Source organism: Centropristis striata, chromosome 11 (genome assembly GCF_030273125.1).
Source record: "Centropristis striata isolate RG_2023a ecotype Rhode Island chromosome 11, C.striata_1.0, whole genome shotgun sequence".
Taxonomy (NCBI): domain Eukaryota; kingdom Metazoa; phylum Chordata; class Actinopteri; order Perciformes; family Serranidae; genus Centropristis; species Centropristis striata.
In genome coordinates, this window is record NC_081527.1 from 27,122,459 (window position 1) to 27,148,953 (window position 26,495).

A 26,495-nucleotide genomic window follows, 5' to 3' on the forward strand; every position below is an offset into this window, starting at 1 on the left:
GTAATTGCACTTTATTATCTAGTGATGAAGTAAAAAAGTGAGATGAAATGGTATTAAGACTCTTCATAATATTATGTCTAAAATACACAAATCTTTTAATAGAGTTTGTGAGGAAGCATCACTCGCTGTTGCTTAAACCCTTTTTTTTTCCTTTAACAAAAGCACACAGACTCATACAGAGTTTTCTTTGTTTCCTTCATTTGGTATAAAATGGTTAGATGATCAATTTAGAAGATACAAATTGTTTATTTTGCATAAAGCTCAGTTTAAGTTAAAGTCATAACCTGTCCTTTGAGTCCTTTGTGGAGGCCATCTTGTGCTGGTGCTTAAAGAGGAAGCACGCCTCAGTTGCATATAACATTAATGATCACATAATGAAGAAATTAAATGGGGTTTGTTGTTATGAGCAAACTAAGAATAACTATGTACATTTGTGTTTAACCTTGTCACCTCTCATGTTATCAACATGGTCTCACAGGAATCCGTGAAATAGCCACGGATTTGCTTAACTCAAAATCCGTGGAATAGCCACGGAGTTTCACATTTCTGTAAAACTGACACGGATTTTGCTACAATGCAAGTTAATGACAGTCATATCCCGTGGCTATTCCAACATACAAAGTGATTATGTACATTCACTGAGTGAATATTTAGAAAATAGAACATATATTTCTCGCTAGAAATGTGATCAAAATCCATTTTTATGCAGAAACTAAGTCAAAATATTGATTTTTTTCACAAAAAATGAGAGAACTGTCCGCCATGTCTTTTGTTCTGACTGTCGGGACCTTAAAAGTCACATGACTTGGAACGAACCAATAGGAAAAAATATTAACTTGCATTGTAGCGAAATCCGTGTCACTTTCACTGAAATTTGAGTTATTCCGTGGCTATTCCACGGATTTTGAGTTAAGCGAATCCGTGGCTATTTCACGGATTCCTGTGAGACCAGGTTCCATGTTATAGTGCTGACCTGATAGGCCAGTTTGAACTGGCAAGGCGGGCCCTCATACTACATATATGAGTGACATGACAGAGGCAGAGGCTGATAGAGGGAGCGCGGCGTCTGAATTGTTTGAGCTGTGACCAGTTTTTTTGACTCCTATTTTATTTTGTCTTTTTCTAAGTTATTTTTAAGCATAACTCCTGGCTATTGTGATGGGTTTTTTTGTCCTCCCCAAGTCTCACTATTTTTCCCTGCAACTCACATTGCAACATAGTTGTTAAAGACTTTTAAATACACTTATCACAAAATCGATTTGAAAATGTTTATTCACTGAAAACAAAATATAAAAGCTGAAAGAAGACAACAACATTGTAGTTACTGCACACTGTTTTTGCATTACTATTAGAACCTTTTGCAACGAAACCAGAGTGCAGCAACTACGTTTTTGGGGTCAAAGGTCAAATAAATCATCATGATTTTTGAGCATAAAAATTACATCATCAATACATGTAGAAATGAGTGTCATATCACTTATCTACATTTGGCTGGCCAGTTAAAACACGTTAAAAAACTTTAAAGCAGTTTTTCTCACTTTTACCTTTGCGTAGTTACTGCAGTTAGACTTTGTAGGGGAGTATAAAGGTCAAAACATGTGGGACATCGATCAGTGATCGATGGTCTGAATACTTATGTTGATGTGATATATAGGATAGATGACTCACCAGCATCATCATAGATCATCTTCCAGTTGTGTCCCTTGGGTCTCCATGTGGAGGCTCCTGCAGTCCCCTTAACAGGATCCGTCAGTCGTGAAGTTCAGCTCTCACTCTCCTGTCGTCTTTAAAGCCAAATGCATTAATTCTTCTTTATATCAGACCAATAATCAACACAGCACTCTGTTTATATAAATATTCTTTATACATTACATCCATGTTACATTCAAAAGAAATAGAAATACAGCCAACAGTAAAAGTCACATTCTGCGCGTTGAGACGCCGTCACTCAGCCTCCTAAGGCACCAAAAAAATCGAATGACCCAAATGACTCTAGGGTCGAGAACAGAACCCAGAACCTATCCACAACCCCAAAACCCCACGACCCAAACATCACAGGGCTCCTGGAAGCTCAACAGAATGGCATACAGACCACAATTTTCAACAGATGTATTTATATCGGCACAAATCATCTGAGGATCAAATGAAAAAGTCATACAGAAAACTTTAATATCTCTCTGACATCAGTTTGTTTTGTGCTCATTTGAAATCTGTCTAAATCCTGCATCCTCGTCCATCTAATGCTTGCTGGAAAAGGTCTGGTCTTCTCAAAGGTAGGTTTGTTTGTATAAAACATGAAGCAAAAAAAAAAAGCTAAAAAAGATAGGTCTTTTCCAGCAGTTTTTGAATACAGTTCTGAACCTAATATAACCCAGTGTTAGCATGCTAACATGCTCAATTTTTAAATAAAAAAATGCATTACAGCATGTTTAAAGATCAACAGAGACTAATCTGTTTATGTCCCAGTTGTAGCATACTAACATGATAACAGCAATGTGTCAGCACAGCTGAGTCTGAAGGGAAGCCTGGTGACAATTTGTTTTTATTGATAGCCCACCATTGTGTTGAGTGTTTTCCCTGGACAATCCGTTTCCACCAGCATCATTTTTAGTGGCCACAGGAGCTGTTTTAGAGATTTCCAGTAACAGTACCAGAACATAAATTATTGGGTTTTTAGGAGTTTTTGCTTGTCTGCTGTGAGGGTCAAAGGTAGTCATACCCTGACCACCAGGCTTGATAAATAAAATTCATTTAATTTAATTTAATAAATATCAGAATTTAAGAGTTATTTTTATGACTACTTACAACAGCCTGTTTAGTTGCATCTTACTTGATGTCATTTTTGTGCCTATTTTTCTGTCTGTATTCTTTATGGATGCAGGCAATGACAACTTCTGTCGGTCTTCTCCACAAAGCTTTGACTTGTCAATTGTTTTTCCAAATAGCTGAAATAGATGTCAATGTGCAGACCTATTTAAATTGCTGAAAGGAGGTAATTCAAGGGAGGGTTGGTTCAGTCTGCTCCAGTTTTGTCATGGCAGACTCCTTTGCCATGTCTTTGTCTTTAGCCTCTGGGGACAACAGCCAGTGTTTCTGAGGGAGCCGGTAGATATCAGAGCCAAGACTACTTCTTCCATTCACCAGTAAGTGTTTACAGTCCAATCAGCAACTTTTATGATGTGTTTTATGGCGTTTTAAGTGTGGACAACATCTCAGCTTGTCCCTCGAAACAGATTTCTTCCTATGATTGCAGATAGGTTTATACAGAGTTAATAGAAAAGCTAAATCATTATCAGACAATAGGCAATGAGTCCCAAGTCTTCAACTAATTTATTCTGCACAAAGTCCAGGTTAGACTGATATAGGTTTTTGCACCACTAATGACAAGTGGTAAGAAACCTTTCTATAAATTAAAGTTTCTTCTTAGGAAATTATAGGAAACCACAGTGCTAAAAACTAACATTTACCAGAATATCTGAAGATATATTTCCAAGATGTTTTGTTCAGGTTCACATCAGACCTTATGCTGTGTTCATGTCAGCCAAAGCCCATCACTCATTGTGATTGGAGCCAGACTGAAGGGATATAGACCATACAAAATATCTTATTAACTTTAGTTGGTAATAACGGATGTTTTTTTGTATTTATGTGCACTGAAACTAAATTTCTTTAGTATATTATTTATGTTGATCCTTGCCTCCATTTCTAATAATTTAATTTATTTCCCTTTAAATTTTAACAACATTTACATATCAATTATTATAGGCAATTGTAGTTATTATAGTTATTATAGTAAACAATGGAACTCTAAGGTCAATCAGAATATCTGAAGATATTTTGATAATACTTCTTATCACAACCTTCTCTCCTAGATGACATGAATGCTGAACACAGGGCTGGAAAAAGAAAAGAAAAAAAACAAGATTAAAACACAAATGCAACAACAACACATGAGTGCATTTAACTGTTGAGATTGTTTTGAGGACCGGCCCCAAAGTAGACAAACAATACCTTTCAGAGAACATTTAACAAGTAAAATCTGCAACAAAAAAAACCCAACAACAACAGATTGTGTAATAATATTATAAAGAGAAGCCCAGATTGTTCCCACCAAGTGCAAACCATCACATGCTTTGCTCCTGCCTGGTGTTACACCGATGTTACACGAATCACAACCTCTCCTGAGTCACTGTCCTGGCTCAGGTTGTTCCGGGACACCAGGCCAGGGCAGAAGGGGGCCAAACAGAGGCAGGCCCACGGCTGCGGCCCCAGCTGGGTGGGGTGCAACCGGCCGCTGGGGCCAAAAGTGGCCAGAGGCAACCAGAGCGTCCTGGGGGCCAACGAGGAAGTGCCAGTGCTCGTCTCCTCCATGTCCTTTGCTTTATCGTAGCTCTGAACATCCCAGTGAAGGTTGACGGCTCGCCAGCGCATGAACACGTTGTACACTGCCGCCCCCTCATGGACAATCAGACCTGTTGCAGGAGCAAAAACAAAGGAAATGTTGATCCTCTGATGCTGTCACATTTTAACCCATAAGAACCCATGGTGACACCTGTGTAACAAACACTTTCAATCTTCTGGAATCTCCCATATTCAGCTTTATGCTTCACATTAACTCATTAAATCCCTAAGCAATGTATACTCAACACCCTGGTGTGGTGGTCATGTGACTTTGACTAACAGGATAACATCTTTATAATTCAGTGTGCTCATATTATATCAAACCAAATAAATGTTTCATATTTATTGGACACGTGGCAGTCTTTCTTAAAAAGTAACTATTTCTTACTCTTTGCTTTCAGATGGAAGAACTTCTCTCTGTCCAACTAAAAGCAGCTTCCCTGACAGAATGCCCATTAAATATGTTTTGCTCTTCATTATTAACCCATAAGAACTCATGGTGACACGCGTGTAACAAACACTTTAAATGTTCTATAATCTCCAGTATACAGCTTTATGCGTGACCTTAACTCATTAAGTCCCTCAGCAAGACTGTGTGACTGTGACAAGTGACTTCTCCAAAATGTGGCTGTGACTGGGAATAGAAATCTAAAAAAGTAGCTAATTTCAAAAAGCTTATTTTTTGTTACAGGGCTAAGTTTAAACCCATTTAACAATTCTAATCCGTTAATAGGGTGTCTGTCCTGTATTACATTTAACTTGTTCTGACCATATTTCCTGAACAAATGAATGTCACAATTTTGATATATGTTATGGAGATGCAAACAAAAAGGCACATGGTTATTTGTTTTTATTTAGTATTGATTTGTTATTATTTTGTTACTTAAAGACAAATCTGAAAAATAATTTGTTGTTAAACAGCACTATTAATGTCACAATTTTGATAAAAGCTGTGCAGATGCAGAGAAAAAGGCAAATTTGTGTTTCTGTAAGCAGAAAATGTTGTGGCTCGTTTTTTTTTTTTTAATTTAAATTAGGAATTATCATAAACATAAATACCATAAACGCCAAATGTAACGTGTGTCACATCACAGATCTTTGACATTTAGTGGTAGAATTTTTTTTTAAACATCATAAATGTCTTCTATGTGGTTCACTTGGTCTGTGGTATATCCCCCATAATGTTCCTTTAATGATTACTAGGTCTGGGTTCTTATGGGTTAAGGTATCTTCTATCAACCTCCAGGAAATATTCTGAGTCAGGAAAAGCAATTCATATTTTAAACAATTCCCACACAAAACAGGTTTCAGACTCTGAACTGATGCTCAAGGATGCACTTATTTTCTGGTTCAGAATACATGTGAAACTTTTAACAATTGTTAAACAAAAATAATTTTGCAAAAAATGATTTTGGAGACAAAAACAAAAAATACAAACATTCCAGCTAATTCTTAAGGTTCCATTGATACTCATGTCCATAAGCTCAAAGCATTTACACTGTTGTCCATAGAGTTGGAATCCGTTTGTTTTTCAGATACGATCCACAGCTTATTCCTGTTTAAATGCATCAGTAATTACTTTGAAAGGGATTGATTAATAAAGTTTTGACAAGAATAATCTGTCAAGAATAAATCACATTGCCCACAATCATTTCATGGGAAGAGAGGTAGAACATATTTTCACAAAAATAATATACAGTAGGAGCCATGAATCTAAGAGACACAGTACCCTTAGATTCTGTTGGGACACAATTTACTTTACTGACTTTAGGGTGTCTGTCCTGTATTATTATCCTTCATGTCCAGAAAAAATAACCACAAATTAATTTAGAAATCAAAGGGAAAAAGCTTATTGTAACACCATTGAAATTATTATGTCTGTAAATCCATACAAGCAACGCAAACATGAATAAATTGAAGATTTTTATGTCAACAAACTAAAAACAAACAGCTCAAATCGTCGACTCACTCATCATACACTTTCTGCCAATATTAACCTAGGTGTATCAATACCTGTGTATATGCTGTCAGATATGTGCCATTTTTTACACAATATATAATGCAGAAAATGTTGCTCTGCATGATTTAAAATGAAAAAAAAAAGTATTATTTTTCTTTTTAATAGAACTGCACTAAGCAGATATTGTGTTTATTTAGCTATTTATTTTATTCCTATTTATTGTTAATTTTCTCAGTTATTATTTATAGAGTTGGCTGACAATGTTTACTTACATTGTTTGTATAATAATGTATAACAATGGTATATTATTTAATAAAGCGTCAGAAAGTAGCTCTCTGTAGAGTAGTGAAAAAAATCAGTGCACAATCCACATTTAAAAAGGTCTATTTTCATTCCAGCTCAAAATATAACTATATGTTTAAATGAGTCAGTGGAGACAATCAACTGATGCAAGCTGGGACTTCGCGCTCCATCTGTGCTATAGATTTATGTCTTATGTAAGAAACCCAGACAGAGAAAAAAAATGTGAAATCATCTTTTTTTGGTCTCACACAAATACAATCTGAGTTTGAACAGTCTGAAAATCCAGGACGAGATTAACAAGTCCAGGTTTTCCAACTCTAAATGGACTGAATTTGTATCATGCAATTCTAATCATATTAGGGCTGCACGATTATGGCCAAAATGATAATCACGATTATTTTGATCAATATTGTAATTGCGATTATTTATCATGTTAGGGAAAACATCTGTATTTATTGCACTACTTTTAAACAAATTATAGGAACAGTTTTTAGTGTGTGCACAGAGTGTCTGGTGCTTGTTGTAAACAAACAGAGATGCTAAGTGAACACCTCCTGTAGCAGCAGCACATATACACTGTACTGATACAGAGCTAAGTGTTAGCCTGGTAGCAATTTGCCGAATGGACGCTAAGGGGTTAACATCCCCTCCGGCTCTGCAGCTGGGAGAGACTGCTGCAGGAGGACTGTGCCGCTTCAACTCGTCCTTACTCTTCTTAACTTAAAGGAGAGTAAGAAGGAGTCTCCAAAAGTCTCCAATAACACCAGAAAAAGTCGCTGGATTTGTCGCCAGTCGCTAATGGGGTCTGAAAAGTCACTAAATATAACAACAAAGTTGCTAAGTTGGCAACACTGCTTCGCCAGGTTTTACAAATGGCGCGTGTTGTTGTCGTGTAGAGTAATGTCACATCCTGCTTAGCGCTTGCTCGTTATTTATTTAGGTAGCTACATGAAACCTTAACTATGCGTTCGCCCCCCTGGTGGTTGGTGGACTACTGGCGTAGAAAGTGACTGATTAGATATGCAGGAGAGCCGCATTTTAAAATGGAAACATCGCCAACGATCAGGTTAATTTAATCGTGGCGACCAAAATCGTGATCACGATTAAAATTCGATTAATTGTGCAGCCCTAAGTCATATAGTCATCTAAGGTTCAGTACCTTGCACAAGCATACTTCAACTTTGACCCTTGAATCAGCCACCCACCGGCTTAGGACAACAACTATTTTGACCAGAGGAAAATCTTTACATTCTGCAGATGACGGCTGTATGACTGGTGGTGCTTGGCTCACCTACACAGACCAGGTCCATGAAGCCGTACATGCCGTAGCAAATCTGGAAGAGGACGTCGCGGCGCTGCCATACGGCCTGTGGGCTGAGCGCCGACCACAGCAGCCAGGAGATGCTCGCCACCAGGAAGAGAGAGCCCAGGAACACGGCGATGATCTGCACCTTCTCCACCAGGGTGATGGTGATGGACTGCCACTGCACACGGAGAGCAGAGAGAGCACACACAGCAAAATCGGGAGTGTTAATTCAACTCACAGAGTGTTAAATTTAACACTTTTTCTGAGTTTATATAGTTCTCATGGATTCTGAGTTATAATTACACTTTAAAAAGTGTTAATATTTTAACTCTTTAATCATGTTAAATATTTGACACCCTTGGTGTTGTTTAATGACATCACATAAGTGCACTTTTAACTCGAAATTGTGTTATTCCTTTTCACTTTGAGTGTTAATTTTTAACATGCATCATGTTTTTTTTATGACACATTAAAGTGTATTTTCAACATTAAAATCGTGTTATTCCCTTTCACTAATGTGATAATTAACATTCATTGTTTTGTTTTACAATACATTAAAAGTGCATCCTGTATTTAGCCGAACATACAAGTCACAAAATCTGAAAATCAACTCCAACTGAAGTGAAACTAACTCAGGTGTCAGGTACACAACAACAACAATCACTACAAGTGTTAAAACAACTCAAAATCAACACTCACCAACTCAAAATTATCAACACTGAAAAAACAACACAACAGATTTTGCTGTGCATAAGACTGAAAGAAAATATAATCTGCCAACTCTGTGTGACGAACATCACTATCTATGCATGCGTAATTGACTATGTGTGTGTGTGTGTGTGTGTGTGTGTGTGTGTGTGTGTGTGTGTGTGTCCTGATTAAACTAAATAAAATTACTGCATCTGCTTAAACTTCCTCTATTTAGAGTAAGATTCTATAATCACAAAAAGATATATTTTATGTTTTATGTTTTGATGCAAAAATCTGTGTCTCCAGTAATATCTCTGCAGGTCTAAGGCAGGAGTTTATGTTTTGAAAGTTTTGTTAACAGTCAGGTCACAGATATGATGTGCTGAGCAGAAAGATAACTGTCTTCTCTGCTTGGTGACATGACGTGTCCACTTATACAATAAACTGACAAATCAACGGATTGAAAAGAGGCGACTTCTGGAGAGTTCTACCTACATTCTTATTAAACATCTGTTAGGATATAAATAGGGTTCATGGAAAGTAGACTAGGTCCAGACCTCATGAACTGACCAGCCTAATGTGATGCCAGGGATGTGTAGATTGAACCCAGAGACTCTGTAACTGCACATTTCTTGATGTATTTTAATTGTGAGGATTTTATGTTGGAGTCAGATAATTTAATTTTAAAGGTTTCCTCAATGCATTTCTCAACGGCTGTTGTGGGTTTTTACGCCCAAACACATCAGCTGACGTCATCCTCAAAGTGCTCATCATTACACAGATTTTCAATGTATTTATCATGGTGTCAAGATGCGTCATCATGGGATTAACTTTTTAATGTGTCACCACTGTGCTATTTCCCAGCAGAAAGGCTTCAGGAAAGCAGCAATTTTATCAAATGTTTTCCTCGGATTTGGCATATGGTATCATACTTTTCAAAGAGCTCAGTGTGGATAGATGGGTCAAGCAAACACAGGAGTTTCATCCAGCTGACCACTGTCCCAAACCATGATCTGTTCCTAAACCCAAAAAAGTCATTTTGTTTCAATCCAGTGTGTTAACCTTAACGTTAAACAGTATAACTACATCCTGCCACTGGGAGAGTAAACCATCTAATTTGACCAAAATATGTTGAGGTGTACTGCCACTGCCTACTGAAAACTCCTCATCATAAATCATAATATCATCATCATAAATGTAACATTTTTGTAAACTATAGTTGACATATTCTAGTCAGTAAATGGGTCAAAACGTCCCAGTGTGAAGGAAAGGGTGGGGTGCGCTGGATTAATAACAAAAAAGCATCTTTGTGAAAAAGAATGCAGCACAACAACAGTTATAATTGACAGGATTTATATAGCGCTTCTTGAAATACTCAAAGATGCTTTAAAGGAAATGCCTGAACAAATGCATGCAAAATACAGGAAACAAAATACTTATATGAAATGAAAGAACAGAGTACAAATATAAAATGTACAGAGGCTGGTCTCCCCATAAGTCTACAGCTCTATTTTATCCCTTTAAAATACTCTATTATCCCTTTAAAATGTCTCATTTTAAATATCTTCTTAAAATCCACCTCTTCTCGTTGGCTTTTAACACCACATACATTGCTGATTTTATATTTTTTATGATTTTAGGTTTTTATGTGTATACATGCATATTTTATTTTGTGCAGGTAGTGCATTTAATTTATTTTAATCTTATTCTATTTTATCATATTATATTTTAGTGTTATACTGTCTGCTTATCTTTTTTTATTGTGCTTTTATTGTGTTATTTACTTGTTGTGTTTTTGTGCAGCACTTTGAAAACCCTGTGTTTGTTATAAACGTGCAGTATAAATAAAGAATTGGATAAAATATTGAACACAAACTCCAGATGGATGCTAAAGATGCTCCCTATCTGCTGATGTCCAAGCAGGCAACAGTTTACTAGCAACTTTAACGGTGATAGCAGGTCAGTGTTGTGTCTCTGCTGCGCTGAAGAGGACAGAAAATCTGGTTTAAGGGGTCAGAAAAACAAAGTGCTGCCTCTCCTCTCTAGCGGCAAAGATTATATTTAAGCATTCAAAACCTTTATTTCAGCTTTTTTTTTTTTTAAATCTCATTGAAGTATATTTGGAAGATACAAAAACATTGATTGAAACAATGAGACTTACTAACAATAACAATTATTTTTGTATGACAATGACATTTCTCATTTTTGTGCACAATAATTTTTTTTATTTTGAAAGTGCAGTGCAGTGAGAATTACGTTTTTTTTTATATACACAAGCTTTTATTGCACAATTAGACTATCATACAATGTTCACATTCTGTGTTCCTTTTGTGTAAAATAAGATATTGTTTGAACAAAAAATAGGTAAGAATTGTTCAGTCGTTCATCATTATAAATGTATCATTTTATTATTAATTTGACACAGGGGCCACAGCAGGGGCCAAAGGCTTCTTCACTGGTGTAGAACCGCCACTGCTCAGGACTATAAAATATAAACCAGAACCATAAGCCTACAGTCAAGAAGGACTAAAGGTCATGTAGGGAACAAATCTGTACGTCAGAGTAATCAGTAACAAGATAAAATAGGAAATAGAAGAGTGGGAGAGGAGAAAAACAACTCGGAAACAGAAAACTGTGGATGCTGAGCGGGTGACTGCAAAGCTGCATGATGCTTGTTTCAAAAGAAAAGACTTTAGGCAGACTGAGTGGACAGAAAGCAGAGCTCTGCTGAGCCTCGGCTGCATGTTTGTTCAGTCTGCCAGTGACTCAAGTCCCATCTGGAGTGAACAGATCTGAATGTTCCTCTGTGAAAGAAAGCATCCAGAATGCAGATATTTTGAGCCTCAGGAGTGTGTGTCTGTTGAGCTTTGGAGGAAAGGAGGACTGAAGGAATCCTGACGCTCCGCACAGACAACAGAAACACTCAGCAGGTTCACAGTCACTGCTACGCTCGCCCCAAGCTCCCAAACACAACCAGCATTCATTCTGTGTTGTCTTGAAAACAAACTCTTCACTTCATTGTTTAACACGCACTGCAGCTCTTTCAGTTTAGGTGCGAAGAACCACGTGCGAAAGTGTTTTGTGTCGCACTTCCACAAAGAAGGAGGAGAAGGAGAGAATGTCCTGATTTACACTCCATAATAAGGCTGAAGCTTCAGAAACACTGAATGCTACACTTCCCACAATGCACCCTGCCTGTTAAATGCCCACATCTTTCAAACACCACACCAACCAGTTTGTGACGCAGGCTTTCTGTTAACAACACTGCAGTCTGCAGCCATGCCAGCAGCTCAGGCTCACGTGTGTCAATGATTACCTTCTTCAACATAAGGTTGCAATTGGAAATGTCTTCCTGGTGCATAAAAGCACTAAAAGGAAAATGCACGGTCATGGTGTAGGAGGATGAACACAAAGATGATATGAATGCACTGCAAAAAAGGTGTGTCTAAAAACAAGATAAAAACACTAAATCTCAGGGAAATGATCTTGCTGCATGGACAGATAATTTCACTTGACAAGATTTCTTAAATTAAGATTATTAAATCTAGAAATAAGCATGTTGAACACTTAAAATAAGAAATTAACTCTTAAAACAAGATAGATTATCTAACACTTCTAAATCTAAAGGTTTTTTTTTATCTTGGTAAGAAATAAATAATTGCTCTGCTCGGGCCAGTTCATCGCTGCTTGCAGCTTTAATTTATCTTGTTTTAGGAGTTAATTTCTTATTTTAAGCGTTCAACATGCTTATTTCTAGATTTAATCATCTTAATTCAAGAAATCTTGTCAAGTGAAATTATCTGTCCATGCAGCAAGATCATTTCCCTCAGATTTAGTGTTTTTATCTTGTTTTTAGACACACCTTTTCTGCAGTGAACCATTCTGCAGGAAGGCCCTGACAGGGTTTATCTGTTGTCAGTTTGCCAGTAAAACTTGAGCTTTGTGTGGCTGTTTTCTTCCACCAGAGAAGCTGTGAATATTCCTGAGCATAAATCTGACCGGGTGGGTCAATACATCAGAGACTGTAAAAACAATCTCTTGTTAATGCCTCCATAATAATTTAGAGAGTATGCACGGAGGGAGAGAACTGTAACCCCAAATCTTTACGGCTGTAAAAAGCACTAAAAAAATGTAATGGCTGTAGTTTGAGGTCACACCGCGTGCCAGGCATTTAGACTACAAATGTGTTTTTCAGGAAGAAGAGCACTGACCAGTTTCTTTGTTTGCATTCCAGCAACGTGACTTAAATCAGACAGAGCAGCATTTTTTAGCATCGTACATCTGTTAGTTCAAAGTCATTTGTCTGAGCAAGAAGCATTCTATGAGTGCTGACATAGAGTATAACATCATTCAGAGTTTTAACTACATCACTGGACCTATCACTCTGCTTTATAGCTGTTCTTAAACCCCGTTTCAGATGTTATCAGCAATTGAATCGGCGTTATCAGCCTATAAGACTGAGCGAGTAGGGGTAGCAGGTTGAGAAGGTCGTTATCAGTCCATTCAATGGCCTCTCTCTGAAAACAAAGCTGTTAAGTTTATACGCCAAAAGTATACCAACGCCTCTTTTGCATTCCCCGTTGTTGGCTACCAAAGAGAGGAACGTGTGCACCCCATAAGCTAACCACAACATGTTTTTTGAGTTTGCCATATTCTTGTTCTAGAGGTCATCATAATTTATTGTATGAAGGGGCACACTAGAGGGCACCCAATCATTTGTTGCACGTGTAAAGAGCAGTCAATAAGGCACTTCATCTCGCTTTGACCATCTAGAGGCACTTTAGCAACACTTTTTAAACCATGGAGGCACCAGACAGGTAGAAGGGCACTAGAAGGACACTCATTAAGGCACGTTGTCAAATTTTCTTGCTCAAGAGGGCATATCTTCCTATATATATATATATATATATATATATATATAGATATATGTATGTATGTATGTTTGCTCTGTTCCATGTAAAAAATGTCCTGCTGTTTGATCTGCTGTAATTTGCAAACAAAAACTAATAAACACACTCATTTAAAAAATACATAAATTGTTGACCTTTTGTCTCTTTCATTTAATACCTTTGTTGAATGACAACTATAATAACAATATTCATGATTTGGCCAATATTTTGCTGGTAAAAGGGTCAAAAGCTGTGTGTTTCCACAGCTGTTTCGCAACAGTTTAACAGAGAAATCAGCTGCTGGTTTAAAGTCAAATCCCTCATCTGCAGTGTTTTACCTGCCAGGGCGTCTTCATGTTGATGGCGATGACATGGAAGCGGTAGCAGCAGAGCTCGCAGGTCCAGCAGCCGCGCTCGCTGATCCACTTCAGCAGGCAGTGCTGGTGGGTGTAACGCACCGAGCCGTCACAGCGACACGGGTTCAACAGGTCGCCCTGCAGAAGGAGAGAGACCAAAGGTCAAATATCAACACAGATTAAATACACGGGGGAAACAAGAGGCGGAATACAACAGAGGGGACAAAACAACAGCAATAACAGAAGGAAAGCTACAGGAGGCAGCAAGAAAGAATTTTGGTCATGTTGCCAGAATACAATTTTATGATTCCAGTCGATGATGTTTATTTCTTCCATACTTTAAAGCCTCTGTATGAGAAGTAGATGTTTGAAAATTTCTGATTATTGTTCTTCTTCACTCATTTATTTCAGCCATCCCATTCACTTCAATGCAAAATTCTGAGTTGAAATGAATGGGACGGCCCAAAAAAAATGAGCGAAAAAGAACAATAATTTGAGATTTTCAAACGTCTACTTCTCCAGCATAATTTCACCTAGAGATGCCATTTAAACTTTAAACAGTAGACACAAGTCTTGTGTATCGGTGTATTAATCACATTTTCGATAGGTCATATAGTTTTTTTATCAATCCCTGTTCAATGACCATGATCATTTTTGGAGAAATGATGAGATTATAACGGGTGTGTATTGCATGGAATGTTCATGTCACAGTGTGTGACATCATCGCTCAGAGTGTAGAGGGAGAGAAAAAATTGTCAAAAAATAAATTTGAAAACTGCGCTCTAGGCCGCAAATTCCACTCTACAGAAATAACTTATACATAGAAACGTAGGAAAAATTGTCTTCTCACTCACAATCCTCTGGTAAAGCTGTCTGAGTTATAGTTTGGGCATAGGACGCACAGATGATCCACCAACACGCACCAACAGCCTCATTGGCTCCCATATTAAAAACGCAGGAACATTTATGTAGAAAAGCATATTTAACAGTTTTTCAGATCACTCTAACAAAGCTATTTCTTCATTTTTCTCCACAAAAAAACATATTTAGCTATTCAGGGAGAACTCAGGACACTCAAAGTGAAGTTGGATCAATGATAGGTATTATGGTTTTGCCAAAAATGCTTTTTGTTCAAGGCCAAAAATTCCAGTCTGTCCACCTCTGGTTGCTCTCACTGTGCCGGAACATTCTACACCGGCAGTCCATTCCGTTGATTACTCTGCTCTGATTGGTCGACCCCAAAGCCTTTGATCCTTTCATCCATCTCTCACAGAAAGAGAGAACCAGACACACACAGACAGACAGAGACAGAAAGACAGACAGACAGAGACACACACACACACACAGGTAACTTTATGTGATTACAGTTACAGATACACACGCACAACACAAAAACAAACACACACACACACATACACATACACACACACACACACACACACACACACACACACACACGCACACACTCACACACACACACACACACACACACAAAACCAGCGTTGTCTCCCCCTGAATTCAGATGTGTGCTCAGGTTGTAGGAGACTTTGCGGAAGCAGTTAAAGTAGATTAAAACTCTAAATCCATGCACCTGTAAGCGCACACAGTCCTCCAGATATACATGTTTCACACACAAACACATTTTCAGGTTAAAGGGCATAGGTTGCTGTATAAATAAATACTTGAAAAGGAATGCTTGTTGTAGGTGTGCTCATTGTATATAATATAGTATCATAACATTAAGTGTTTGAAATCTCTGAAGAATCTCATCATAGTGTACACACACCGGCAGTAGCCCCCATGGCCCTTTCAGAATTTCCCCAGAGGAAATTTTCTAGTTATTATTATTATTATTATTACTATTATCATGTGTGTCGATGATCACTGTTGGATTGACAGCTATGAATGTGGTTTCAAGTTCATATGATGCATAAATATGAATTTTAATAACTTTTGCGATCCTCTGACTTTCCCTCTTGCTCCTTTTTATTGTCCACTAATTTGATTTATGACAAAATCCCTGCAAAACTAATGACATTCTCATGGGACTCAGCTGTTTTTTGTTTTTATTTCTGATTAGAAAATATTAATTATGCCAACTAAAATGTGATTGGGAACAATACACCAACAATTGCAAACTATTTCCAGCGTTTCCAGCCTCTCCTGTCCTCTCCTCTCTGCTCTGTGTAAACAGATTTTCAGTGAATATTTGTCCCGTGACCATCCGTCTCAGCAGAATCAATCGTGTCTTCACAGTGTCTCTGAGGAGCAGAATTGAATGTTTTTAACAAGATCTGGTTAGTGCACACTTTATTTTTGGACACGTTTTAAATGACACGTAGAATAAAGTGATTCTGACAGAATAAGGTTAGTTTTGGTCACATTTTCTAATGAAAACTTTTGTAACCTATGACCCATTCAAGGACCATTGGAAAGTTAAAACTCTGATGATGATGTCTGTTTTTAAAGTTTCTTTCTACAATAAACGGTGTAATTTTTGGCAATTTGTTAAAGTAAAACATACTTTTGGATTACGCCGGCGGCTCGGTGGGGTTCAATGGTGGTAAAAAAGAAAAAACAATGATCTTTTCACTGAGTTACTCTGGCCAGATGAAAGCTTGTTAGCATAAGGATGCTGCTGTTGTGCACAATGTTTTTATCAACAGCAAGATTTCAAACTTCAATAATCAGCAGCGCAGGGACAGATTTCTGCTCATTTCATCATTTGAACATCTGAAAAGAAGCTTTTCATTTTGCACACAGAAGCAAAACAAAGACTGCTAAAACAATAAGCAGCTACTTCATATTCATATCATGCATTACTGTGGCCACTCTCTGTAGTGCCAGAGACACAATCTTTAGAGGGAAACTATCTGCTTTCAGGTCGATATCAGAGCCCCAATATTAATCTTACATCCATTTTCAAGGTCCATGTGTCAACTTTCCCATCATCTAGAAATCCTTGTTTCCAGGCTCAGTTTGGCCTTTTCTCCCAGCAGGTCATACATCAAAGAAAACACACAACTTGTTCACCAGAGGGCTTTACCAGCATCGCTCAGATCAATGATCATTTCTCAAAAGCCACAACACGCACGTATATTAACGGCGGGATGCAGTGTGACATTAATCATAACAGCTGTATCTATTTGTTCTGCTGTATCTTTGTGTTTTCCTTCCTCCAGGCATTCCCCGAGCGGCCATTACTTTAACTCTGACCTGCCGGCAGGGATGTGAGTGGCATATTAATAGTATATTAAGGTCAGTGGTCAGGCAGCTCCTTTTTCATCATGTCATATTAACCTTGTGGGTTTAAAAGGACCTCGGAGGCTTGAATTAACCGAAGCGGGGTCAGCCAGCCGCTGAAGCTATGATTGATAAAACCAACATCAGGGAGGATTATAACATAAGAGTTTAATTTAAGAGCTGATATCTAGTCATTTATCATGGTTTTCTTGATAATGATTTTGGTAATTATGTTTCACTCAATGTAAACTTTAAAAAATCTAGATGCTGAAACTTGTGATAATATTTCATCAGTCAATGACGTCAGAATGTTAACCCCACTGTGGCGACTGTCCTTGGTGCTGAATTGTGACTTCAGCTGTGTTATGCATCTATGAATATATTTTACATCCAAATGAATTCATCATTTTCTATTATGGACAAATTTACTGATGAATAAGTTGTTCCTGTAAACCAGTGGTCTATACTGCAAAAAAGGTGCGTCTAACAACAAGATGAAAACACTAAATCTGAAAAAATTGTCAAAAATTTAATTTGAAAACTACGCTCTCACTTGACAAGATTTCTTGAATTAAGATTGTTAAATCTAGAAATAAGCATGTCGAACACTTAAAAAAAGAAATTAATTCTTAAAACAAGATAAATTATCTAACACTACTTAATCTAAGTTTTTTTTTATCTTGGTAAGAAAGAAATAATTTCCATCCATTCTCTTCCGCTTATCCGGGGCCGGGTCGCGGGAGCAGCAGGCTAAGCAGGGCATTCCAGGCGCCCCTCTCCCCAGCCACAACATCCAGCTCCTCTTGGGGGATCCCGAGGCATTCCCAGGCCAGGAGAGAGATATAATCCTTCCACCGTGTTCTGGGTTTTCCCCGGGGCCTCCTACCAGTTGGACGTGCCCGGAACACCTCTAACGGGAGGAGCCCGGGAGGATCCTTACCAGATGCCCAAACCACCTCAACTGGCTCCTTTCGACGCGAAGGAGCAGCGGCTCTACTCCGAGCTCCCTCCGGATGTCTGAGCTCCTCACCCTATCTCTAAGGCTGAGCCCAGCCACCCTATGGAGGAAGCTCATTTCGGGCGCTTGTATCCGCGATCTCGTTCTTTTTGTCACTACCCAAAGCTCATGACCATAGGTGAGGGTTGGAACGTAGATGGACCGGTAAATCGAGAGCTTTGCCTTCAGGCTCAGCTCCTTCTTCACCACGACAGTCCGGTACCACGCCCGCATCACTGCTGACGCCGCACCAAACCGCCTGTCCATCTCACGCTCCATTCTACCCTCACTCATGAACAAGACCCCGAGATACTTGAACTCCCTCGCTTGAGGCAGTACCTCTCTCCCCACCCAGAGGTGGCAGTCCACCAGCAGAGAACCATGGCCTCAGACTTGAAGGTGCTGACTCTCATCCCAACCGCTTCGCACTCGGCTGCAAACCACCCCAGTGAGTGCTGGAGGTCCCGGCCTGATGAAGCCAAAAGAACCACATCATCTGCAAAAAGCAGAGATGCAATTCTAAGGTCACCAAACCGGATCCCTTCCTCCCCCCGGCTGCGCCTTGAGATCCTGTCCATGAAGACCACGAACAGAATCGGAGACAAGGGGCAACCCAGAGGGACACGGTCATAAGCCTTCTCCAAATCCACAAAACACATGTAGACTGGATGGGCAAACTCCCATGACTCCTCCAGGAGTCTTGAAAGGGTAAAGAGCTGGTCCGTTGTTCCACGACCAGGACGAAAGCCGCATTGTTCCTCCTGAATCTGAGGTTCGACAATCGGCCGGAGCCTCCTTTCCAGCACCCTGGAGTAGACTTTCCCGGGGAGGCTGAGAAGTGTAATTCCACGGTAATTGGAACACACCCTCCGGTCCCCCTTTTTGAAAATGGGAACCACCACCCCGGTCTGCCACTCCACTGGCACTGTCCCAGACCTCCAATGCGACACTGAAGAGGCGTGTCAACCATGACAGCCCAACAGTGTCCAGAGCCTTCAGCATCTCAGGGCGAATCTCATCCAAGCCTGGCACCTTGCCGCCGGGCAGCTTTTTAACTACCTCGGCGACCTCTGCCAGGGATATTGATGAGTCTTACCCTGAGTCTTCAGACTCTGCCTCCTCTACGGAGGACATTTTGGCTGGATTAAGGAGTTCCTCAAAGTGTTCTTTCCACCGTCTAAGGACATCCCCAGGTCGGGTCAGCAGGTCTCCTCCCCCGCCGAACACAGCTTGGGCCAAGCCCTGCTTTCCCTTCCTGAGTCGCCTGACGGTTTTCCAGAACTTCTTTGAGGTTGACCGAAAGTCCTCCTCCATGGCCTCCCCAAATTCCTCCCATACCCGAGTTTTTGCTTCAGCGACAGCCGCAGCTGCAGCCCTTCTGGCCAAATGGTACCTGCCTGCTGCTTCCGGAGACCCCTCGGCCAGCCAAGACCGAAAGGCCTCCTTCTTCAGCTTGACGCCCTCCCTTCTTGGGTTGCCACCACGACAGGCACCTACGGCCTTCAGGCCACAGCTCCTACCAGCTGCGTGAACAATTGAGGCTTTGAACATGGCCCCAGCCTCACTCACATTTCTGAATCCTTTTCACTCTGCCTGTATACAGCAGAACAACAGAAATGTTTTCATGCTATGTTGGTAAAAAAATTTCAGCACAACCTCACCTATATGACCTAATAATAGTTTATTTTTTATTCTGACTTACTGGATTAACACTTTGAACCACAAAGAAACAAAGAAAAAACAACATAAATGTGATCTTGTGATTGTGTGTGATCCTGTCATCCAACTCTGGTTTTTATTCTAGTGTCACTCTATTTTCTGTGTGTTTAGCGTAACATTTTGGTAATTTTGTGTCTTTGTAAGTCATTTTGTGTCTTTTTTTGGTCATTTTGTGTCTTTTTTTAGTTATTATGTGTCTTTTTTTAGTTATTTTGTGTCTTTTTTTGGTCATTTTGTGTCTTTTTTTAGTTATTTTGTGGTTTTTTTTAGTTATTTTGTGTCTTTTTTGGGTAATGTTGTGTCTTTTTAGTCCTTAAGTCCAACATAAAGTGTGATTTTGAATCTTTTTTTACATTCAAAACACTATCATGCTCAATAAAGAATTTTAAATTTTGCAAATGTTAACAAAGGTTGCAAATATAACATATAAGAGGGTTAAATCCAGTTCTATCATTTTATACAAAATATATTTGACCATGTTTCCAGTTTTACTTGGTATATCATCATCAAACTGTAACTGGCCTCATGGAGTTTACAGCCAGAACTTTAGAGGCAAATTTACAGTAGGGCTCCACGCTGCTTTGTTTTCTAGTCTGGATGTGATGAAGAAGTCTGGATTTGGATTTTGGAGACTCCAGAGGGTTAAAGAGAGTTTTAGGAAAGAGTAGTTTTAATTTAGTCTGACATTATCTACTGAACATTCAAAAACAATTTCAGTGTTTATTTCATCTTATTTATTGAGCTTCAGCTCCATTTAACTTGTATTTCATTAAGTTGTGAAGCACTTCAAAGCAGAGCATCGTGTGTGACAAACCAAACAGAAGCTTACAGTTGTGATGTTTCATCAAAATCACTTGATTTTTTAAATATAATTTAAAGTTTCGCCAGACCATTTTGGTGACTCCAGAGGGTTAGGATCTTGTCAAAATAGTCTAAAACACTCTCACGGTCACACACGGCCCACTTACTAGCTTCTTACGAGCTTTCACCATCATCTCAAGATGTTCATCAGTGTATCAAGTTTGTATGTGGTCAAGAGTTCCCACAGAAGATATTAAATGGACCTTGAGTTAAGATAAGTTAAGATCTCGTCAAAATGGTGTCGTCATTTCCAAAGCAATCACAATTCAAGATCCACTTACCTACTTTTTCTGGGGCTTTCAATGGTTATCTCACAGCAAATGGATTTTGCAACAGGGAGTTTGTAAATTAGTTGCAGAAAAATTGAATAAGTGGACAATTGGTAACCCATTCAGGGACTGTAGGTAAACTCCTGTTCTGACGCTAATACCTGTTTTCACAGTTTCTTTCTTATTTCTATTTTCTATATGTTTAGCAATCTTTTAAAGATCTTTTCAAAACTATTGCCAGATTATTTTACTTCCTTACTGGCAAGACGCCATCTTCTTCTTCACTCGAAGTCAACTAAAGCTCCCTCTAGCACTCAGTGGCTCAATGATACCATGTCTTTTCTAAAACTGGAGAAGATCAGATATTCAGTGAAAGGTAACTGATAAATTCTATAACACTTTGTGGCGCAACTTTTCACCATAATAACTAATAGCAATCGCTATTTTCTTTTGGGATGGCCAAATGTCTCTTCTCCTCTCATTCTATTTCTATGGGTTGAAATCTCAGTAAAGTCGAGTAAGTGAACCTTTAGTTTATTTAATGCCCCTCGTCCATGTTGACAGCAGTTATTAAACTATCAAGCACAAATTTGAGTGTAAATTACTTTGTCAGCTGCTGCTTCTGGAGTCAAAAACGAACCACCACATTCAACTTTGATCAGAATTCCAAACTGCTCTCCCCTGCTGCTGATTTGGTCTTTTCTCTGGTGCTAAATAACATCCCACTCTCACTCTATCTACTCAGACATGAATATTTAAAAGTGTCAAATGTCTGTTTTGCAATCTTCCTGATAACGGGCGAGCTCGACTCGCCTGCGGCCTTGTATCAAAATCAAATATGAGTCTGGGCCCGGAGGCAGAGCTATTAGATTAGCTCTGCTAATAGGCTATAGCCCACGTTCAGAAGACAGGATATTCACTTAGGCATTTACTGCCCTGACTCCTCTCTTTCCCTTAAGCTCTGGCGAGGATAAATCGTCCCTCATTGAGGCTCGCTGTCACGAGCCAAAGAGGCCTGCAGAGTGTCAGATTTCAGAAACGGGTTGGACAAAGTGTCCATTTGTCCCTGCAGGTCCCAGTTGTCCATCTACCTCCAGGAAGACATGCAGACAGTTAGACTGATGACATAAGATATTTATTATACATGTAGATTAGTACTGATGTTATCATCCTAACATATTACTTCTATCATATACATCATTATAGTTATTTGTGTGATTGTTTTGCTGTGCATCTTTTCTCATCTATCATTTTGTAATCTGGATTGTCTTTACTGTCATTTTATTATGTTGGTTTTGTTTTATTTTTTTACACACAGCATCTATTGAACCTCTAGCCTTTAAAATGGGTTTTAGGGCAAGTTTTTCCTTATCCAAAGTAAGGGTAAAATATATATTTTATGTCATAAAATTGTATTAAATTGAATTATAATTCAGTCTTTATCATCCACCTCTGATATGATGCAGTTTATTTCATACTGTATAGATTATACTGCTGACCAGTACTACCATAGTAGTCTATGGGAAGGCCTGTATACACTGATATCATATATAGCTTTCAATGTGTGTGTTTTGTTTTTTTTACCCTTATTCTGGTTGTCAGTGCAGAGTTTTGACATGTTATGATCTAGATGCTGTTTACAGCCCCACAGTAATATAGTTTTCTTCAGTGCTGTCATTTTATCCTCTTTGAATTGCTTTTATCTTCCTGTTTTTGTACATTTAGTGCATTTCTTCACGTTATTTGAAGCACTTTGAATTGTCTTTGTGTTTGAGGAAATCAGTGCAAAATAAAGATGTCAATTTCAAGTATTTTCTATATAGAAAATGTCAGTTAAAAACACCTCGATGTGGCCATAACATAAATGTCATTTATGAAAAGTAAAGACTCTCTGAGGGACCTGCTATGTGATCTCATCTCCTCTTCCTGTGTTAAAAGCCTTTTAGGTTCCGACAAAACAACATTTTTAAACCTGGATTTGAGTTGGAACCAAATTAGCGTAGATGAATATAATGAACAGCAGCTAGAAGCTCTGCAGACAACACCTACTCTACATTACTCACTTTACTTACTAAAAACATGACTAAGCAGTAAAATGAATGAACAGACTTTACAAAGAAATCTAATTTGTGACATAATAATCCATAATGGTATCTTAACCTATGATCTTAACATTCTAGAGCTGTTAATCTACCATTATATTCTTATAGTTTAGCACTGGAGAGTTTTGTACCGTTCTACAACTCTGAATCTTAACATCCTAGAACTCCAACTTAGCATTCTAGAAACGTGAAACTTCCAATTCTTGAACTGTGAATAAACATTCTACAATACTGCCCTACAAAGTCTAACTGCAGTAACTACGCAAATAGGTAAAACTGAGAAAAACTCCTTTAAAGTTTTTAAATGTTTTTTTAACTAGCCAGCCAAATAGGTTATAGGTAGATATCATGTATAGATTATCTCATTTATAAGCTCAAAAATCATGACGATTTGTTTGACCTTTGATTCCAAAAAAGTAGTTACTGCACTCTGGTTTTGCTGTAAAAGGTTCTAATAGTAAGGCAAAAACAGATTGCAGTCACTAAAATGTTGTTGTCTTCTTTCAGCTTTTATATTTTGTTTTCAGTGAATAAACATTTTCAAATTGATTTTGTTATAAATGGATTTAAAACTGTTTAACAACTCTATTCAAATATTTGTGTATTTTAATATTATAAAGTAATGTTATATTTTAGTCTCAATATAACTTTATCTCACTTTTTTTATTTGATCACTATCTAGATAATAATTTCACTTTCAAATAAACTTATAATTTCTATTATTTTTTATGTTTAAATAAGTATATATTTCCAAAGCAGACTGTGCTAAGTTCTCAGAAATAAAGCAGAATTGAAATCTAAAACTTTGTCACATGATAAAACAGACATCAAGGAGTTCATTTTAAGTTATAACTCAATTTTGACCAAAAATGTAGTTACTGCAGTTAGACTTTGTAGGACAGAATAGCATCTTAACATCCTAGAGTTGTCTACCTCCAAGCCAGCCCTGAACTACTAGCTGTATTTTCATGGTTATGACGATGACCACCATCGTACATAACTGCTTATGATGGAAAATGAGATAAAGATGGCTTCAAATCTGTAGTTGCCAAAATGTTGTCAAAGTGCTGATTCATCATGACTTTTTTCTTTTTGTAAGTAAAATATCTGTGTAGCTTTATAATTAAAATCTTCAGCCTTGAGTTTCTTTCATTTCTATCACAATTTCACAGCCTTTAACAATAAACTTTTAAAGGTCACTATAAACACCAAAGACACTCACCTATTTATATACCATACGATACCTACTGCCATTTATACACTGCTGCCACTTTATCTGCACCTTCACTTCACTTCTGACAATAACAGTCAAAAATAGTAATACTAATAAAGTTAAAAAGAAAGATTAGACCACCTTGTTTTCTTAAATTTCTTGTTCATTTTAATGCCTGGTACAACTAAAGGTACATTTGTTTGCACAAATATAATGATAACAACAAAAATAGCTGATAAGAGTTTAATTTAAGAGCTGATATGTAGACATTAAACATGGTTTTATTGATAATGATTTTGGTAATTATGTTTCACTCAATTTAAACTTTAAAATGCAAATCTAGATGCTGAAACTTGTGAGAATATTTCATCAGTCAGTGATGTCAGACTGTTAACCCCACTGTGGTGAGCTGTCCTTGGTGCTGAAGTGTGACTTCAGCTGTGTTATGCATCTAAATGATTTTATCATTTTCTATTATGGACAACTTTACTGATGAACAAGTTGTTCCTGTAAACCATTGGTTTAAAATGTGAGACATGGGTCCTTTACATGTCCCATGTGGTCATCATGCAAAATAAAGAATGATTTTGTGTTTTTTCTTACATATAACTCTTATCCTCATATAGAGAAACTGGTCATTTCTATTGGGCGTGTAGGAAGTGTCATGTGGCTTCTAGTCACTCCCTCTGACTCGACATGCTTTCACTTTTTAAAGCATTGATGATGCATTGTGTTTAAAAATGGTTTCAGCTGCTTTTAGACTCTTTTTAGGAGATTACTGACTGTATTTTAATGCTGTTGCAAATCAAAGGAGGACTTTTTTTTATCTTAAATGTAAAAAATTAAGGTTAATATCGTTGGTTTCTCTTCACCACTATTAACTCAGTTGGGAAATGGTGAAATTATGACCTCATTATTATTCCTATTAGCTCACTATGCGCTGTCCATGCTGCTGAATTCGCTGCAGAAATTAAATGTTCTATTCTGCACGATCATATTTGTTTTAGGCACTGAAGTTTAGTTAAAGTTGTTCGATTTTGGATCCCGATTGGTTCCCTTCACTACATAAGTGCTTAAATCTGTCCAATCAGGCCGATTCCCAGCATGTCAACTGTTGTGAAAGCAGATGAGTTGCAGTTGTCAGCCAATCCAGGTCCAGCCCCGTGCCCTCACCTTCACTCAATTTAAATCTAATTCCACCATTCACAAAAGCCGGAGTGTGGATGTGATAACAGATGTGATGGCCGACCTGTTAACACTTTCACCTGCATGTCACTGGTGCATTTACCTGCTCTGCGCCTTGGAAGCAGATCCTGCAGCTGGGAGTGGGGATGCAGTTCTCGCTGCTGCAGTTTGAATGCATCGTCTGCTCCTTGCACGATGTGCCCCCGACAGCCCCATCCTCACTGGAACAATTCCCCCCGTCGTTCCCCTCACAAGCCTCCCCGCAGCTCCGGCCCTCCCGGCAGCCCTCCTGGCCCTCCTCTCCCGGCTCTGCCTCGTCCTCGTCGCCGGGGTGCCGTCGTCCTTGGGAGCCTTGCGGTTCGCCTTCATCCCAGGTGTGGCGGTGGCTGATGCTGGTGCCTCCCCTCGCCTCCCCACACGCTGGACCCGCCTCTCCCTCCTCTGTGCTCATAATAAATTGAAAAGTCGAGATAAAATTGCATAGATGCCACCCGACAGCTCACACGGTGTCCACCGCCACTGCGACGCAGGGATGTGTATTGCAGCCTTCGGGCTTCCAGATCACGGCGCTGTCCACGGATGTGCCTCCGAACCGAACCTATGATGTGGCAGCCTGGCAGAGCTGCGGATCAGCGGCCGGCTCCCCCCGGTTCTGCGGCCCGTCGGTCGGCTGGAACCGCCTCATGCGCTCCGGAGACCCGGGGAGCATTTCCAAGCAGCCTCCATGCATCGCAACGGGACTCAACCGCCCCGTAGCGCCGGATTCCCCCTCTTCCTCTCCCCTTCCTCCTCCTCCTCCTCCTCTTTAGTCCCCTCCGATAGAGCTGCCGGCTACAGCACAGCGGTGGTGCAGGAAACACCGTCCTCCAAACGGGACAAGCCGGGCTGAAACCTCCTGATGTGGCCGAGCACTCACCCTGCTGACGGGCTCTTGAGCAACAATCCTCTGCTGCAACTTCTCTGATGAGTCTTGCACTCTCAGGAAGCAAAAGAGACCATTT

General features: G+C 39.0%; 1 protein-coding gene across 1 annotated transcript; it reads right to left on the reverse strand.

Moving 5' to 3' along the window:
- Positions 1-1,845: 1,845 nt before the first annotated feature.
- marchf11 (membrane-associated ring finger (C3HC4) 11) lies at positions 1,846-26,256 on the reverse strand. Its single transcript, XM_059344753.1, has 4 exons — positions 25,598-26,256; positions 13,888-14,043; positions 7,956-8,148; positions 1,846-4,472 (listed from the first exon to the last, which is right to left on the reverse strand). The coding sequence occupies exons 1-4, from the start codon at positions 25,943-25,945 to the stop codon at positions 4,150-4,152; spliced, it is 1,020 nt and encodes a 339-aa protein (XP_059200736.1). The 5' UTR covers positions 25,946-26,256; the 3' UTR covers positions 1,846-4,149.
- Between the last annotated feature and the right edge of the window lie 239 nt (positions 26,257-26,495).